General features: G+C 38.8%; 2 protein-coding genes across 7 annotated transcripts in view; both read left to right on the top strand.

The window, feature by feature from the left end:
* NCKAP5 (NCK associated protein 5) overlaps window positions 1-2,286 on the top strand; it is a 631,235-nt gene extending 628,949 nt beyond the window's left edge. For all 6 annotated transcript variants that reach the window (XM_081934718.1, XM_081934717.1, XM_081934719.1 and 3 more), the window contains one exon: window positions 1,010-2,286. In XM_081934718.1, coding sequence (XP_081790844.1) covers window positions 1,010-1,026 — 17 coding nt within the window. In that variant the 3' untranslated portion in view covers window positions 1,027-2,286. The remainder of the gene's footprint in view (window positions 1-1,009) is intronic.
* A 3,997-nt stretch (window positions 2,287-6,283) lies between these two features.
* The window catches only part of LYPD1 (LY6/PLAUR domain containing 1), a 29,283-nt gene continuing 16,415 nt past the window's right edge, over window positions 6,284-19,151 (top strand). Inside the window, exons 1-2 of the mRNA XM_081935816.1 lie at window positions 6,284-6,588; window positions 8,382-8,519. Of these exons, the coding sequence (XP_081791942.1) occupies window positions 6,537-6,588; window positions 8,382-8,519 (190 nt within the window). The 5' untranslated portion in view covers window positions 6,284-6,536. The remainder of the gene's footprint in view (window positions 6,589-8,381; window positions 8,520-19,151) is intronic.

Raw genomic sequence — 19,151 nt, 5'->3', positions numbered from 1 at the left:
CACTACTTCATGATGCAACTTCAGTGATTCTTCTGTTCGCTGGGGGAAAGCACTGTTTGCCATTTTGGTCAGATCTCATTGCCAATCAGCTATCTGCACATAGCCCATCCATAATTTGGAGTTGTTTGTAAACCAGAGGTTTATAACTTGGGGACTTCCTGTGTAAAAGTTCCCAATACAAAAGCCTATTAAGTGACAATACATTTCTTTATGTTAATTGGACAATAGAGGTCACTTTCATGCCACTGAAATAGCTAGTACATATTTCAATCTGTGCATAAACATTTGATAGACCAGTTTTTCCGGCTCAGAGGACGTGTTTAATTTATATAAAATACAGTCCCTTGCATAGTGTGGTATATTTGTGAATATATATGGACTGGTTTGGAATGTCAGTTTTTCAAACCTGTAATGTAAAAGAATTAATAGAAACATTTCAATATTTTGCAAGGATTTTCAATTCAAATCTGATTTTACTCAAACTAAAAGAAACTAGGTATGTTTAAGAACATTGAATTGATATTTTTGTCTTATACTCAAATGTTCCAATGATATTAGAAAGGCTTAACCTATCGGTCTTATCCAAAATTTCTATCTGTAAATTCATATGTAATGAAGTTCACGAAAGATAAATATTTAGCTTTCTTGGCAAAGATGTTCTTAAAAAATAATTGCTAAAGAATGGAAATGTAAATTACTCTGAAAACTTCAAACATACTTTACACATACAGATTCCAGAATCAGCTACTTAAAATGTAAATGGTGTTTTGCAAATTGAGTCCTGGTTGTCTGAGCTGAATCATTAAAGCTATGATTTATCCCAAAATTGACTTTATTATTGCATTTAATTATAATAGAGGATTAAGCCCAAAAGTATTTGACAATCTATTTCTTTCTATGAATGTTAGAGAGCCAGTAATTGACCATTTATAGTATGGTTACCAATTTTATTTGTTTTTGTAAAGATTGTGTTTCTAATTCTTATTCTCCTGTTCTTAAATTGTTACAGAAATTGAAGCCACCTGAGGAAATGAAAAAAAGAGTCTCCCAAAAAAAGGATGTCTAAAGTTTTCTTTGAACTCTCATTAAATTTAATAGCAACTGATACATTTTGTTGGGGGGGGGGGAACAACAGTGCAAACAACGTTGAAGGACAAGAAAATGGAAATAATGAAGAAATGTCTCTAAATAGTTCTTGAAATAGAGAACATACAGGACCTTTGAGAGTTTCTTTATATGATAGCTTCTCACCCAGTGCAAGCTCATACAATATTTAAAGATATTCTACAGCAATGAAGCACTTAACAGAAGAACTAAAAAATATCAGTAAATATATTGAGAGTTGATAAGACTCATCATAGCATCTATCCTGGTGTGATCATACAATGAAGAGAGGAGACTGCATCCTTGTGAAAAGAAAGAAAACACAATACCTGTAACAGTTATAACTTTTAAAGTCTTAATTTGCACTTTCATGAATAATTGTACAGAAGTTGTAAAAAATATTCTTTGACAAATAAAAATATATTTGTAGAAAAACATGATAGCAATAAACACTAATTTGTGCCATGCTTCTGAAATGGCACATTACTAACTTTAAATACTGGTCTTAATATTAACAAAATTAGTGATCATTTTTATAAAATAAAGTTTTATAAGCATTCTAGTCTTAAAATATTGATGCAGCTGAATTGCTTTTTTGCCAAAATTGAACTTGCCAAACTACATTGAAACCACTTGGATTACACTCTACAACATAAAAATGCTGTTTTAAACCAAGTTTTTTTCTGAATTCAAACATTTCCAAAAGATGCTCCATCTGTAGTCTTCTGTCATTGTTATATCTTATGCTGATTTAACATGTTTTCATATTTTATCTTAATGTTATTTCAGAATCATGGAGAAAAGGCCATTTAGATTTGTAATTTACATGTTAAATTTTTGTAATAAGGAAAAAATGGTGCTAGCAAAGAAATTTGTGAAGTTTTTTTCCTACAAAGACTGTTTATATGTGAGGGAAATGTCTATTTCAAAGGTGGAGTGTTATTTTTTCTAGATGTGGAGTATTTATAACAACTTTTGTACAGCAATCTGTAATCTAGCTATGTTTGTGATACCTAGTCATTTTACTATGTTTATAGCAAATTCCTATTCATTTTTCCTCAAAGTATGATGTACTATCAGTGTTATGTTATTAATACCTTTGTGCAATGTTACATTTTATGTTGTTTTCAAATATACAGTGCTGTCAGGGTGGACTTCATTCTCTCAGACTTATAAAATTTATTTTGGAATTTATTTCTGAATAAAAGTCATATCACATCTGGATATTCTAATATATGGCAAAATAGTCATTTCAACAAAGATTAATCCAAAGAAATGGGTTAAATTTAATTACATATTTTAAAAAACAACAACCTAGAAGTAGACTAAAAATAGTTTTTATTTGCGTAACATGTAAGAAAGCAACCTAGAAAAATGTAGCAATGTTTCCATAGGGGGGAAAAACAGGTGCTTGAAAAGTAATGGTGATAATTCTTCAGCCATTTCCTTTCTCCAACCACACAATTTTAAATGCTTCAGGACAAAGGAATGTGCAGATAGTTTGGTGAACTTGCTACATGGAAACATTTGATGCTAAATTCAAAGCTCTTTAGCATCTGCATCCTCTTGGGGGGAAAATGATCAGTGTTGAAAACACAAATCTCTTAAAGACGAGGTAGGCAAAGCCAATCAGCTTTGGAGTACAAGTTGTAATGCATATTTTAAAAACATAACACTCTTGTGCCAAATGGACTGTAGGGTGCTGTCAGCCAAGTTAAGTACCTCCCATAATCAGTCAAACAAAACTGTACCAATTTCATCTTTTCTTCCTTAAGCATTTTGTTATGTCAAAAGAAAGAGACGATAAAGAACCAATGAGAAAAAAACAAGGTTTTTAACTAAATGTCTAAGTGCCCATAAAAACAAGGACCGAGGCACAGTAAAAGCCTTCTCTGGAAACTCCTACAGAAATCTGTTTTTCACCCTACTAAGCACATTTCACAACTCCCAACTCTGGTACGTTTGTCGTCCCCCCCTTCTATCTCCCCCCTCCCTCCCTCCCCATTGCATACTCCCAGGAAAAACCGCAGGTTTAGAGAAAAATGACTTAGAACCAAGTTAATATTTGGCTTCCATGGAGGTTCTTTATCATATGTATTATGGGACTGTCCCCTTTGTGTTACCTTCCATTTATAGATTTTCCAAATTATTCGACCATTTTCTTGCATGTTTTGCCAAAACATTGACTAAAGAGATAAAGGTGGCACTCCTTAGGTTGCCTTTCATGGTGGTACTAAATTTACTCTGAAAGCATCTATTGTGACTTCACAATAAAACCTCGCCTTGAAGCCTTCATTGGAAAAAAATGGACTCCAAATTCGGGTGGGAGGCAAGGGGAGACGTCTGTTAAAATTATGTGAGACTACCAAACTGGATGATGAAACCTTTAGCACTTTCCTCATTTTTCTGTTTACATCAGCACCAAAAGTTTCATATGATGCTAGCCCTTGTTTTAAACAATCTTGTCAATCCCTTGTTTCAGAAAATAACCATTTTCTCCTTATTAACATCAAGCCGCAATGTATAAGCTTTATTACACTTCCCTTCCTTTCCTGATTTATATAATCAATTCAGCCTTGAGCAATCATTGGCATATTCTTGGTGGAAGTATAGATGTCTGTGTCCTAGGAAGCATGTTATGATGAAATATACACCACTGCTTATATGTCCTTCACAGTACATTTAATTAGCAGTCTCAGGGCAACATTGTCAACTAAGATTCTGTAGCCATTGGATAGACCAAGAGCTGAATGAAAGGTCTTTGATGCAGCAAGTGACCTCAGACCCATGAAAACACATTGTAATGTCAAGTCCTTGTGTTGATCACTGGTTTCATCTCAGATGAATGGTTCACAAGTCACATAAAGCTATGAAATACACATAAGCATGGCTTGGCTCACCCTGTAGGCTAACTCACTGACAAATAATGCTATATGGAAAGGTGATGAACATCTCTTGATAGCTTGCCATGATGACCCCACAAATACTGGGCAGAATGTTTTAATTGACTTCATTTAAAGACAACGGAGAAAACTCATGAGGATTCGTTCTTTCATGCTCGCCTTTTCCGCCCCAAGGCCAGACCCGAAGCTCCGACTTGGGCAGCAGGTGAAAAACCCCTTTTCTCCAAACGGACGTCCTTTGCGGCCAGTGAAATTAGTAACGGAATCGAGAGACAAGAGTCTGTCTAGTCAGCCCCACTCATCAGGAGTGCGCTAGGTTAGGGAAGCCCGAATGAAGGGCTGCTTGGCTGCTCAATCGTTGCCTCGCTCGCTCATTTTCTCAGTCCGGAAGAGGCTCAGCTGGCCGCACAAATTTCCCAGCTCCCAAAAAGGCGGTTGAATGGAAAAGCTAAGACCTCTTCAGAGACGGCGCGACCTCGTAAGACGCGCTTTTCTCTCTCTTGCCTTCCTATTTATACCCTAAGGAACCTCGCTTGGCTGAAAGGAAAAGCGCGAATGGATACCTGGATACTTCCCGTGGGCTCTTCTTCATTCCAGCATTTGACTACCTTACTCGGGGTCTCGCTCGCTCCTTTCGTCTCGTTTTCCCCCGTCGAGCCAGTCCTGAAGTGTGTTTAAGAGCCCCTACTTGTCCCACACAGATGTTCGCGAAACTGTCAATTTGAAGTCTACTGTTCAGAAGGTCCCAAGGCACCAGAGCCGACGTAGTCGACGTGTAACCTAGCCACTGTAACGTGGATAGCCACTGTAACGTGGATCGCTATTAAATTTGAGGTTTTTTTTTAAGGACCTTGCTACACCTACCCTATACATCAACTCATCCTCCGATTTTCTCTCGATCTTACACACATTTCCTTCCCCAAAGAAGATTGCGCCATTTAGTTGCCTGGCCAAGAAGGCACAACCGGGCGCCCCTTTCGCCTCTCTGTAACCCGGATCGCCTTCATTGCGCGCAACCAGTCCCAGACCTCTGCCCGCGAGGGGCGCGCGTTTGGCACCTCCGCGCTCAGAAGCCCGGCTCCTTCCTTGCTGAATGACTGAGCTCTTTTTAAAGAGGAGGGCCGCCACTGATTTCCAAGGGCCTTTTCGCTCCCATACGAATTAGAAAGTAAGCGGGGAAAATGGGCGGGCGGAACCGAGATTTTCCCGGAAAGTCGGAAAAGCGATCAGCTCGTTTAACTGTATGAGACCCAAGCGACAGGTTGTGCACCCTGGGCGCTATCGCTGCCGAGCTCAAGTAACTGCATTCATGCGCGAGTCCACACACACACGTACACATTCTCGTCGCCCTTTAAGACGTGGGAAACGGGCGAGAAAAGCAGATCGTCGCCCGCCTTAATGGCCAAAAGCACTCGGAAGCAGCCGGTGGAGAGCAATGTTAATTAAGCGTCTCGGAGCGATCTCGCCTGTTGCAATTTTTCAAGCTAAAGGCGCTTAGGAGGCGCATGCGCAGCCTGGAAGGAAGGGAAAAGGTCGGTGGAGAAAGGGGCGAAGGAGCGTGAAGGAAAGCGAGCCAACGCCAGTCTGTGAGTGTGCGGGGCTTGAGACGACAAAGGAGTAAACCAGACGTTTTAAAATTAGTATCACTGCCCTAAAATAATAAGCCGAACAAATGTCAGCTGGGTGATTTTGCTGTCCCTGACAAACTAAAAAAGCTCTGGATCCACCTCACGATTGGATGGGAGACCTCTAAGTGATCCTAGACAGGGTGTCTAAACTGGGGGGGGGGGGGGACCCACCACTTTCATACTGTCAATAAGTTGCATCTATGATATATCGCCAGAAGGCGAGATAGACTTTATTGATGCTCTTCTGCGGGTCGCTGCCTGTTAAATTAGCCTCCCTTCTCTTCATACGCATAACCCAAAGGGTAGCAAGGCTTTGCGGGCAAGGTGGAAATTCAGCGGCGGGAAAAATCCACGGGAAGATCGCTCCGGTTCCTCCTCCGCGGCTGCTCCGACTAGACGTCTCGAGCCGCACCGTCGTCTGTGCCGGAGCGTGACGGCTCCCACCTCTTTCCCTAAGTTTCTTTCCTCTCCCCGCCTAGAGAAAATAAGGGTTGAGAGAAGAAAAGAGGGGGGAGGGTCACGTGGCCCGACTAAAAGGGAGGGGGCTACGCGAGGGGGGTGCGCGCCTCTCCCTCTCGCGCTCCCTCGCTCTCCTTTTTCTTGGCGCGGCGTCTTCCGTGGTACTTTCAGTCTCCTAACTCCGGCGACGCTGGAGGGAGCTCAAGCGGGAAAAGGAAAGCGCCAGGCCAGGTTGGCGATGCGGGCTCGGGCGTCGCTTGCTGCCCTCGGAGCTCCTCTCCGCAGTGGCGGCTGCAGCAGCGCCACTCCGTCCGAGTCGAGGTGCGCAGCTCTCCGACCTTCGCCCGGCTCGGGCTGTTACTGAGGCCGCACGTTTTCCTCGCCCGGAGCTCGCTTGCCCGCCGACGCCACCGCCACCTTCACCTCCGACGGCTCCAAGAGGATGTGGCTCCTCGCCGTGGCGACAACTTTCTGGGGATTGTTGCTGGCGCCAGGTAAGCGCGTGAGGGGACGGGCAGCTGGTCCCTCTCGCCACCTTTTCCCTTCCTCTGGCGCTTGGTCTTCCTCGGGGAGGGCGCCCGCTTAGGCAGGGATACCTGGCAAAGTTCGCGCGTTCCCCTCCGAGCTACCTCGAGGCGCCGACGGTGACCGCGGCTCTTCCTCAGCCGCTTGGCTGCAGCCTGACTCGCCTCCTGTGGTTTGAGCCATGGGCGGCTGCCGGGTGGGCGCGCGCGCCTCGCATCCTAACAGTTGTTGCAACAAGCGCAATGGCCAAGAAGGCTTTTTGGTGTATGTGCTTTTTTCCCTCTCAAGCTGGAAACGGTGCTTAATTACAGCCCCGGCTGAGAAGGCGTGAAGGTGTCCAGATGGCCGTTGTTCCCCCCCTCCCCTCTTTCCGGAGAACCGTCCCCCGCTTTTTGCTCGTCTCTGGACACGCGTCGCCAGACGGACGGCTCAACTTCAGGCAGCTTGCAAGAGCGCCACAGCCAAGCGCCGCCGCCTTCCTGGCCCCTTTCTTGGCGATTCCCACTCGGGGATGGGAAGAAGAGGCGAGCGGGCTTTTTAGCGAGTTATCTTCACCCGGCAGCGGCTGAGAGCCCGCCCGCCTAGCCACCTCTCCTCCAACGGAATGGGAGGGAGAACACCCCAATCCCTTTCCCCAAGTAGCCGAAGGGACAGTGTAGTTTGTAGTGCTTGGAATATTTTAGCTTAATAGCTTCGGGGTAGCTTTGGTTCTCTCTTTCTGCCCCCCCCCCCACACCCATTGAGTGGGGCAAACCCACTTGGGGAATGAGGTTCCGGAGCGGCTCCCCACTTCAAGTCAAGGTCGAGTGCTGATCGCTTCCCGTTAGGCTCTTCTGTAAGAACGCACCGCTACGGGACAACTTGATTTATAGCGTGTCGCCCTTTTAGCCCGAGGCGATTTTTTCCTTTCCTCTTTAGGAGTTACCCTTAGTGCAGCCCTGAGCGCCTCTTGAAAACGGGATTAATAGAGGGCGACCCTCTTGCGTTTGTTTCCCACCTTTCTGTTCAATAACGCCGGTCTCCCTCCGGCGACCACAGGTACTCGATTCATTGCTGGGGCAGAGCTCCGAAAGAATAGTAAAATACCGAATCTGTCTCCTTGCCCTCGCCTTAACTTACAGAAGGACCTCGTTTACATGATAAAAGAGGTGAACTGAGGGTGCTTTGCAGCTGTAATTGTGCATGGCAAAATAGTAATTAAATCATTTGCAATTAATTAGTTAAGTAAACCCTTTCGCACGGAAAAACTCTGGAGCGCATAAATGAAGAACAGTGCTCCCTGGTCCACTCTGCCCCCAGTACTGTTCCTTTGCTTTTTAAAAGCATAGCGCTTAAAAAAAAACTCTTGAGAGAGGAGAATTGGTGAGCAAAACAAATCAATTTTGTTACATGTCCTTATTGTTCATTCTGCCCCCTGCTGGATGCAATTTAAGCTGATGCAGAGCCCCGTGGTTATGAAAACTTAGAACCAGAAAAAACTGGTGAAGAAATCACATTCTGTATGTGGTCAGCATTTGCAAAAGGCCAAAGGCCTTAGCTGAAGGGAAGGGGGCCAGACCCAAATGCAAGAATCACTTAATATGTGGGAGTGTGGGCATTGACAACCGTTTTTAAAAAACACATTTTTTAAAAAGGGAGAAGGAAAACTTGGGCAAATCATACAATCTTTAAGTAGTTATTATCCATAAGTCGAGTTGATGGCAATGTAGCATTAGAATTTGTTAAAACTTACGCTATATGTCTATGAAACTTTCTACTTTAGGATTTGCTTTGCAAATACAGTGTTATCAGTGTGAGGAATTTCAGCTAAATAATGACTGCTCAGCGCCAGAGTTCATTGTGAATTGTACTGTGAATGTCCAAGACATGTGTCAGAAGGAAGTGATGGAAAAAAGTTCAGGTAAGATAAATTGTGCTAATTAATGCTTATAATGGACAGCCCTCTCTGCATTTTCTTTTCCATCGAATTCATATTTAGAGAATATGAGTTATTTGGGGAATTCAAGCATATCTTTATAAATAATTTGATCTAAATATATAGATTACACCTTTCACTTCCTTTAAAGTATATAACTGGATAATAATGCTGAAATTACTTTAGTAAAGCAATACAAATTTTAGGCCTGTTGAAAATAGTAGGAAAGGAATAAGTTCATTTAATCTCATCACAGTACAAGTAATTACAAAGACTTTGTTAGAAGAAAATGTACTGAATTAGTAGCTCTTTTTATTTACTCCAGCAATTCATGAGACTTGATGTTTGATCTAGGCAGGGAATAGTTATGGAAATTGAGGTGGTAATTAAAGTGAGACTACAAAAAAAGAAATTTACTTTAGAATTTCCCCCAAAAGGTTTAGATATTTTTCATGTAACAAATTTAAGGCAGAGCACAAACAACTTTACAGAAATAATGGATAAAATATTTGCATTTATATACATCAGAGAATTTTTGGATTAAAGTATACATTTGAAAGAAACAGGCTGGTTTATAGTAGTTCTTCTTTCCAAAGATAGGAAATATATATAAAAGTCAAAATGTAAACTGCTTCTTCATTCACGCAGTCTAATTTGAACTTCCAAAATGAGATCAGGCTTATTAAAGCAAGATAATTGCATACATGTAGAATACTCTGTGATTGACCTTGGAGAATAATATCAGAATGGCAGCCTACAATACAGTTGCCAAGTAATTTGTTTATGCTTATTGTTCTCGCAGTGGATTCATACGATGATAGTTTTGCAATAAATCTGATAATGATATAAATAATTACAATTGTAGTTGTTCCTGTTAAAAAAAGTACCACAACAATTAATCAACCATATATTATAATTAGAGCAAGATTTTCTTGAAATACAATGCCATGATAACAATTACTAAACTTTATATTTTTTCATAATAGTTTGCTTAACTTGTAAAAATGAAAGGGAATTGAAATTCCTGTAGATTCATCAAAGAACAGTACATGCCAGTAGTGTCAAAGTACTTGACTACTGTATAGGCCAGACAATTGCTTATCATCAGTATGTGCAATTGAGATTTGACTTGTTCCAAAGAATGAAGTGGAGGTCAGGCCGTGTTTATAACTCTCTGAAAATGAAGGGAACAAAGTATTGGATTCAGGCAAAAAGTTTAAGAACATTTTTAATTAATCCTTTTAATGTCTTTGTATTTCCATCTGTTTTGAATTTTAACCGAGCCATATCATTTTGGTGTACTTTTAGAATTTATTTCAAGTTTGAACACATATCTAAAAATACACATTTTGTTCCTAAATCAATTAATTAAAAAGAAAGATTACATTAATAATGGCCTAAAAATATTAAAAGAAATCTTTGCAAAATCCCCCCCTCCACCCCATTGAAATGTTGAAATGCTACTTTTCATTACATTATTCGTAATATTGCTCTTTTGGACCACACCATTTTACCACAAGTTACAATTTTAAATTCTAACCGCCTTCCAGGAATTATATTAATCGTCTTTTAATGTTATCAATGCATAAAATGTGTGTCAGCAAAAGTCCTTTATCTTGAATTGTGTTGCTTAAAACTTTTTTGGAAGTCTATATTCTCCTAAATATAGGTTTACAAATGAATTTTCAAGCTACCTAAGTTACTATGACAATATTAATTTCAAAGTTAGAACTATTTTAACTGGCCCTTCAAACTTTTAAATTGAAAATAGTGTGTCTTTCCAATTCTAGTTAAATTATTTGTAATATTTTCCATAGAAAATGAACATTGTTAATTACTTTTTTCTTTTGGGATTTACCAAACTAATCGTAACAGTAGTGCTTCACTTAACATTAAAACTTATTTTGACAATTATATTGTGTAGTTTTTATTTCATAAAATAATTTATTCAAATTTATCAGTAAATCAGCAGGAGAAACAAATCTATTCTGATTTTAAGCCATTTTAGTCCTATTAAAATCAGTAAGAGGAAGGTTGTGATTCTTAGTATATTACACAAAGAAAATTCATTTACTCAGTAGATTTCGCTTCCCTTTAATGTCCTTAAGAAAGAATTTGGACTAGCGAAACAATCAACGTTTGGCCTTAATTTGATATGAAAGTATTCAGGATTCAGGTCCCTTACAGTATTAATACTCAAATTTATTTCTTCCATTTTTTGATCAACATAGAATAAAATTTCAGTGATTTTATATTTGTAATGTTAGGGGTTAATATTAAACATGTAAGCATTAAAAATTATAAACTAAAATCTCCAAATAAGTAATTGTATGAGTTTAAAATCTATTTATATATCTTTTGTATAATAAAATAATAATGCTAACTAATAATAATTGTAATATTTTATCTTTATATCTTGTTCCTTCAATATTTACTAAAACTTGTTTAGCTTAAATAACCTGGCATTGCTCTAATCCTAACGTGGGATAACATTGACACAAATTAAAACATTAGCTATTAGGTAACTTTAAAAAAGTATATAATAACACCAGGTACTAAGATAGAAACATAAATATAGCATGTTTCTAACCCCATTAACTATTTTGTCCTCTGTTCCATTGTGTCTAATTCTCAGACATTGCCTATACTAGTCTTTGCAGCTTTCTTGGCAAGATTTTGGAAGTAATTTGCCAGTTTCCTTTCTAGGGCTGAAAGAAAGTGACTGGTCCAAGGTCACTCAGCTGGCCTTATGCCTAAGGTAGAACTTGAACTGACAGTCTTCCAGTTTCTAGCCTGACGGCTAAACTACTGTATCAAACTGGCTCTTAATTAACACTTACTAGATATCAATCCCAGTCACATTTTATATGCTGATGCCCAGAATTTGGCACAATTATGAGTAATAGAAAAGTGATTAGATTTCAGCAAAACTACTGTGGGATAAAATTATGTTTGCCAGACACATTTACAAATTTAACTGGCGGTACATACATTGAACTCGGAGGACTTGTTTCAGAGTAAATATACAGAGTTTATATGTGTTTTACTTAGGATAATATTGAATTTACTTAAAATGTGCGCAGAATAAAATATCACATTCTCTGTACTTTAACAGCATTTGTTTAACATAACCATTTTTTAATTCAACTTACTTTTACATTTAGTTAATACTAAAGATCTGATTGCTGATTTTCATTGTATAAGGAAACTTCTGTATCTTAATTTTTACCTCAGTTTATACAGTACAAAACTTTGTAATATTGCTGTTGCATTTTCCCAATTTCATTAAGTGGTTAGAGAACCAAATTCTATTTTTATATACTAAATAAAATCTATTTTAAACATTATTTTAAAGCTTAACTTAGATATAAAATGCAACATTCTAAGACTATATTTAGTCCAAATCAGTAACAGATTACAGACATCTCTTTCCTCCATAAGAGAAAGAATAACTTCTTTTGATGTTAAATTAAAGTATTTATACATTAGTAGCAATCATGTAATTTTTAAAAGTCAGATGGCAATCGTTAAAATGAATAGTGATAGCTCTACAGATTTTTAACCAAGATTTATATAGCTTTAACAAAAGCTGAAGCAGTGCAGGTAGTCCTCAACTTACAACAGTCTATTTAGTGACCGTTCGAAGTTACAACAACATTGAAAAGAGTGATGTATGCCAGTTTTTCACATGACCATTGTAGCATCCCCTCAGTCACGTGATCAAAATTCAGATGCTTGGTAACTGACTCATATTTATGATGGTTGCAGTGTCATGTGATCACCTTTTGTGACCTTCTGACAAGCAAAGTCAATGGGAAAGCCAGATTCACTTAACAGCCATGTTACTAACTTAATAACTGCAGTGATTCATTTAACAACTGTGGCAAGAAAGTTTGTAAATTGGGGCAAAAATCACTTAACAAATGGTATGTTAAGGAACAAAAATGTGGCATAAACCACTTGTTCAAAAATTAAGATTGACTTTCAACAATCAAGATTTGAACTGAAGCTCAGAGGGATATAAATCAGAAATTATTGCATGATGTAGTTGGATCCAACAGCATAGTCAGTTGTGGCCAGAATACAAGCGGTGAGAGATATATAAGGGATCTTGGAGGTCTTCTAGTCCAGCCCCCTGCTCAAGCTGTACATCCTATATCATTTCAGACAAAAACCTCCAGTAATGAAGCACCTACAACTTCTGGAGGCAAGCTGTTCCACTTGTTAATTCCCCTCACTGTTCGGAGGTTTTTCCTTAGTTCCAGGTTGCTTCTCTCCTTGATTAGTTTCTATCCATTGTTTCTTGTCCTGCCTATAAGTACTTTGATAAATAAGTTGGCCCATTACTCTTTGTGGTAGCCTCTCAAATACTGGAATACTGCTATCATTGTCCCACCCTAGTCCTTTTCTCTAGACTAGCCAATCCGAAATCTTGCAACCATTCTTCATATGTTTTAGTCTCCAGGCCTTTAATTCCCTTAGTTGCTCTTCTTTACACTTTTTCCAAAGTCTCAACATATTTTTTTTAATGTGGTGACCAAAACTGGATGCAGTATTCTAGCTCTAGGCCAGTATTCTGGCCTTGCTATGGCTTTATATAGCAGTACTAATACTTCACGTGATTTTGATTCTATGCCTCTGTTTATACAACCAATGATTGAGTTAGCTTTTTGGGCTGTTGTCACACACTACTGGCTCATGTTTAAGTGATTGTCCTAGGACTCCAAGGTCCCTCCCAAAGTTACTGTTTTTGAGCCAGGTTTCAGTTACAGGTATATTTTGTACCTATGAAGGAATTCTTTATAATTGACTCTTTTTAGTCCTGAAATCAAAAGGAAATTCTGGTAGCTATATTTCACAAAAGCTTACATTTTGTTTATTTTTTGAAAGGGAGGTGTCAGATTCAAACGCCTGATTTTAAACTACACTTAGCACAGCTGCCAATATAGCACAGCTCCCATCCTACAATTCCACTCCTGATTTATTTTATATGTTTATTATAAATCTCAATTTCTCTCCCTCCCACCCCAGTTCAAGATTTCTTTTGAGAAACTTGACATTTTAGGCATTTAAGTGTTAATTTGTGGCCAACTAATGCACCTTAATACAGATATAAAGCACAGGGTTAGGCAGGTGGACGTATGCATATACAATGAAAATATGGTGAGTATGCTTGTATGGTAAATAACAAACAAACAATACATGTATTAAATAAGTCTCAAACTCAAATTGTCACATGCATCTGATAAAGACAAGCCTGAGGGCTATAGCACTGAAATCCCTAATGTCTAACCCCAGAAGCCTCCAGCGTGTCAGAAATGAAGAACATCACAGCATGTCTTCAAATTGTTTATATCAGATAGCAAAGCTGCACTGCCAAGGAGAGCCTCTTACACTAGTCCAAGGCAGACCCTGACTGTGACTGGCCTAAAAGAGAAATAGGAGCAGACGCTAATTTCTTTGCTGCGGGGTAGAGCTATCTTGACATCCTAAAGTCACACAGCACTGTAAACAGGAGTTGTGGTAAGGAAGCAGATCCCAGGCCCACCTGTGAAATTACGCCAGTACAGGACCAAGAATGCAGTTTGTGCTTTGCCTGGCTCTGGCACCATGACCTCTACAGCCCAAAGAAGAGGCAGGGCTGGCTGAGACTGGCAACCTACCAACCCATCTCCAGCAGCTTTTTTTCTTGCCATACCCAGAAGCAAGGTGCCTTTAACCACCATGCCATAGAAAATGACGTGGAAGGACACCTGTGGCACACAGGCCATGAGTGTGGGACCTGCTTACTACTGATATTGTTTCCCATTTAGGTTGTGTGTGTGTGTGTGTGTAAAAGTGTAGCTGAGGACATTTAAAAGCAAAATTTTATACTGTAGTCAACATTCTGTCTTCTAAAATGCCAGGTACATGGAAAACAAACTTGATGGTAAAAGCTAGTGCTTCATCTTCACTCACGCCAGTTCCTCATTTAAGTGTAACAAAAAATGCTCTTATCAATCTTTAGAAATCAAGTTAAAGGGACGAGAGGTGGATGGCATCAAGGGAAGTGTCCTCAGGCACCGTGGGCAGCATAGCATCAGGTTGCTTATTTCTAGTATAAAGATATTGTGCAGCAGTGCTTAAGCTGGATGACATTCTACTGCTGTTCTTGGATTTTCACCCCAGTTTCATTTATAGAAGACAAACTGATTTAAATAAACAGCTTTCAGAATTAATCAAATTGAGTATCTTTATTACCGTCTTTGATAGGCCTTTACAATAAAAAAGTGCGATAAAAAGGAGCAATTTAACAGAGCAATTTGTTGTCCAAAGATGCTTTTTCAAGAGGCAGCTGGACTTTCTGAGGTTTTTTTTTCGTTGAAGACGTTTTGCTTCTCATCCAAGAAGCTTCAGCTTCTTCAGCAATTTTGTTATTGGGGAGGAGAAAAATAATAAGAAAATAAAACAGCATACCTAATTAAATGTTTTGTATAGTCTTGTAACTGGGTGAAGGTATTTGGCCATGTGATATTTGAATGTAGCATCCCTTAAAAATAATTAACATTTAGCTGTGTGGCCCTTATATATGGAAATGATGGAGTGATCAGAGCATGTCTCAGGACATCATAGAAAGGAGCTTTTATAAACATTTCTAAACATTTACAGTGGGGTTTTCAGACTGCATTCTTATGTTTTCTACTGCAATTGTTCAAGCTATCGTTTAGTACCATTTTTATAAACGTAGTTCATCTTACACCGATACGTTGATTAAATTTAAAAATCAGGAAAATTGAAAAAACCCATTTAAGGTAAATAAAAAACTTAACATTCTAGGAACAGATTGTTCCAGGCACCACTGTGTACATCAGACAATACTGATGTAGCTGTTCTCAGAAGGGTCTTGTAGTTTTCCAGAAGTTCTCTGAATGAAAGAGATTCATGGTATTCAAAGGAAGCATTGAGTTGAGGTGGCCCATTGTTTGTATGATCTTTAAAAAGCTTCTGTGACCTGAAGGCATTCTTGAAAATAAAGACACTGATGAAGGATAGTGCATTTACTTCCTTTAAAAATAATAATGTTTTGTTTTTAAGCTAAAAAGCCTGGTGAGTTAATGGCTTTGGTAAGTTTTATGAGTAGATTTGGGTTGCAGACATTATGTTGTAGAAAATGGGCTCTATATGGCTGAATCCTTTTTTTTCCCCTAATAAAAATCAATTGACATTTTCTTCTTTCAATATGTAAACACAATGTTCGGAATTTAGTTTTAGTCATCATTTTCAATTTGCAAAAAATTTCTCCAATTAAAATTATGTACGAGCAATTATGTCCTACAAATAACATGTTGGGAAACCAGAGCTATTGTTTTAGGAAACAAATGTCTAAAAATTTCCAAATGTAATAATTGTCTATAATTAATAAGAAACGAATCTTTGCAAGCCCAAATGATGCTCGGCTGATTTGTCAGGAAAATGAATGTGATGGAGGGAGTGAAGTTTTGAAACAGACCCTGTTTCCAAGTCCAACCACAGTCATGAAATTACATTCAGCCCAACCTATAAAGTTGCTGTTTTGATAACAGAAATGGAGATACCAAAGTAAACCACCTTCAGTAAAACGTGAGCTATAAATCTACCTAATCATAATCTCTCACATCCTTTTATTTAAAGTTGCTGCGTTAAGTTTAACCTTATTTCTGAAGGTTCATATCTGAAACCTAATGTCTTTACCGAAGAACTTCTCACCAAACTGAAAAGAAAACCCACTTTTTCAGAAAAGTTTATAGCCATTTGCCTATTAACATTCATCAAGTTACATTTGAAGGCCATCTACAAAGCCACAGTCATACTGTTGACAATGTGCCCAAATTGTTCAAACTTTCTATGAGACTTAACCGGAATTTGTTGCTGTTTCCAATAATAATAACAAAACACATTCTAATAATGAAAGGAAACTAACTACATTAATGTTAAATAAGCACGGAACTAAAGCAGCTTTCTCAGGGCTCGGAAGAATACAAGATTATCCATGATCAGATCTTGCAAGAATACCGAAAAATTAAAAAGACTAATCCAAATTACAGTCAGGAAAAGAACCGCTGTGAATATCTCCACAACAAACTGGCCCACATAAAAAAACTCATAGCTGAATACGACCAACAGCAGTTTCAGTCTTGGCACTGAGCCTGGGGGCTGAGTGAGACACCCAGATGGACGTCAACCTGTGAACAAGTCCCACAGTGAGGGAAAAGTCACCCTCAGCTTCCTGGGCTCAGCGACTCCAGGATTTAATCCCCGTCAGAAGTCCATCACTGTACTGTACACACCCAGTATTATTTTCTTTTCTTTTGTTCCTAATCTCCAACCAATAGGCGGTTATTCCAATCCCAGATTCTCTGGCATAACTGCTGGAAGTCCTTTGTTTCCTTTGTGTTAGCACGCTCAGTTAAAATGAGGTGTTTGAGATGACTGCTCTCCTGTCTGACTTCCAGGGCGTATATGTGGCATTTCATTTCCCAGGGTTTCCTTACAACCAAAGTCTGCATACAAGTGATCCTCATTTAACAACCATTCATTCAAGCAGCCATTTGACCCTATTACATTGCTGGGCAACTGTTGCTTCAGCACTTGGGATCTGGTGCTTGGTGCCTGGTAGTGATTATGACATCATAGCACCCCATGATGTCATGATTGAAATTTGCAACCTTCCCGGAGGGCTTCTAGCAAGTAAAGTGAACAGGAAAGCAGCAGGAAGTTATATGTCAATCATGCAAGGTTCTCATTTAACTAACCTGTATGATCTTCCTTAACAACAACAATTGCTAAATGTTATGATGCTGTGTTTTTTCAATTTATGACCACATCGCTTAGTGACAGATTTCCTGGTCCCAATTAGTGTGATTAAGTGAGGACTATGTATAGTAAGGGTGGCCTGACAGAATGACCCTAATTATTCACCTGACTTTCCATAATGGAGGGTAGACTTGAATCAATGGGACATCTTCAATCCCATTGCACCCCGTTCTCCATGTCCCACCACCTCTGTTCTCCTCCTCTGTTTTCTCATGGCTCTATCCTAATTTGAGGAGTGAAATTGCATGCCCTCTTAGCTACTCCTGAGTGCTTCCAGGAACGTATATAACTGGTCAAGAAACATACCCTTATTTTACCCTTGAGAAGCATAAATTTCTATATATAGTTTCCCACCCTGCAGATGCAATGATATTGCTGCATTTGTTGAATACCGAAGCTTCCACTGGAAAGAAAGAAGCATTGGATCATAAGGAAAGCAGCATGTATGTTATTTCTTGAGTGAAAATTTTATATATTCTAATTTTTATTAGTGTTCTGTTTATGTTAACATTATTTATTTTGAGAAATTGGGTAGCCCTTTTTTATACCATGTTTAAAATTAATTGATTACAGAAATCACAAGCAAGATGAATTATGAGTGTATAGTCAGTAATATTGTAAAAGTTAATAGTATCTTTCAATGGATATTTAACAAATTCCTTCCCGTCCAAAAAGTCATGGACATTTTCTGTCTCCTGTCTAAAGCACTCAGCTCCTTTCCGCTGCTGAGGGACTGAATGGGGATAAAAGAACTATGGTATATATTATTAATTTTCACTATATGCTGTAATTCAGAGCCCCAGGTATCTTACCATTCTGGAAGTGTTTTCAGATGTAACTGAACAAGCTGTAGGGCATGTTCTGTTATTAATAAATTGCTTCCCATCTTATGGTTGCCTTTAACACTACAAAGGATGCAGAAGATGAGCTAAATTAAGTGCATTAGGTAAGGTGAAACCATGGAGAGTTTGCAATAAATTGCTTTTTCAGTACTTTTAAAAACAGTGAAACAGTGTTAAGCTAGAAGTTGACTCGAAGTAGTTTATGATTAAGCAAAAACAAAAAGAATGACCTCCCAACCACCCCCCACCCCCCAAAATGATTGGTTATTGTGAAGGAAGTTACTGTTTCTGGCTGAATGACTTTAATTTCTCACCAGGTTATGGACAATAGCTTTTTATGCATTTTCCATTTCTTGGATCTGTTCTGAAGGTATATATGGTGATAGAATATGGTGCCCGAAGGCCTCTTTCTGAATAGTTCACAATGCTAAGCTTATAGGTGAATAAACTGTGGCTCAAGTTTCACATATAAATGAATAAACTCCATCACAGTTTCAAATGACCTACTAAGATGCACACACTACTCTCTCTTTTCCTGACCAAGCATATTATTACGAAGAAGTGGATTGAGCAGTAGCAATCATTTCCACTTTACTGCTTGGATCCTTGGGCAAGGATCTGAATGCTCTCATCTACCATGAAGCCCAAAGCACCAAAAGGACAGAATTTTTATAGTTCTATTACGGCTAATGACATTGTCAAAAAGACCTGGGAGCATTAATGCCTCCTCCTCAATCCCCCAAAAATAATGTTGGAAGGTTACTATCTGCATAGGCTATAATAATATAGGGAAGATCTACCATGAATTTATGTCTGCCCTCTGCAAGTATTTTGAAGTTCTGTGATACGCTGTAGTATCTCTTGTGAATTCCATCTCAGTTGCGTGATTTATTTTATAGTGTAAAATTAGAATTGTTCTGGGGCTAAGCAGCCTCCTTTTTCA

The sequence above is a fragment of the Natrix helvetica genome (assembly GCF_964273705.1).
Source record: "Natrix helvetica genome assembly, chromosome: 1".
NCBI classification, from domain to species: domain Eukaryota; kingdom Metazoa; phylum Chordata; class Lepidosauria; order Squamata; family Natricidae; genus Natrix; species Natrix helvetica.
The sequence above is the reverse complement of the archived record's forward strand: the minus strand, read 5'-3'. Positions and strand labels throughout refer to the sequence as shown.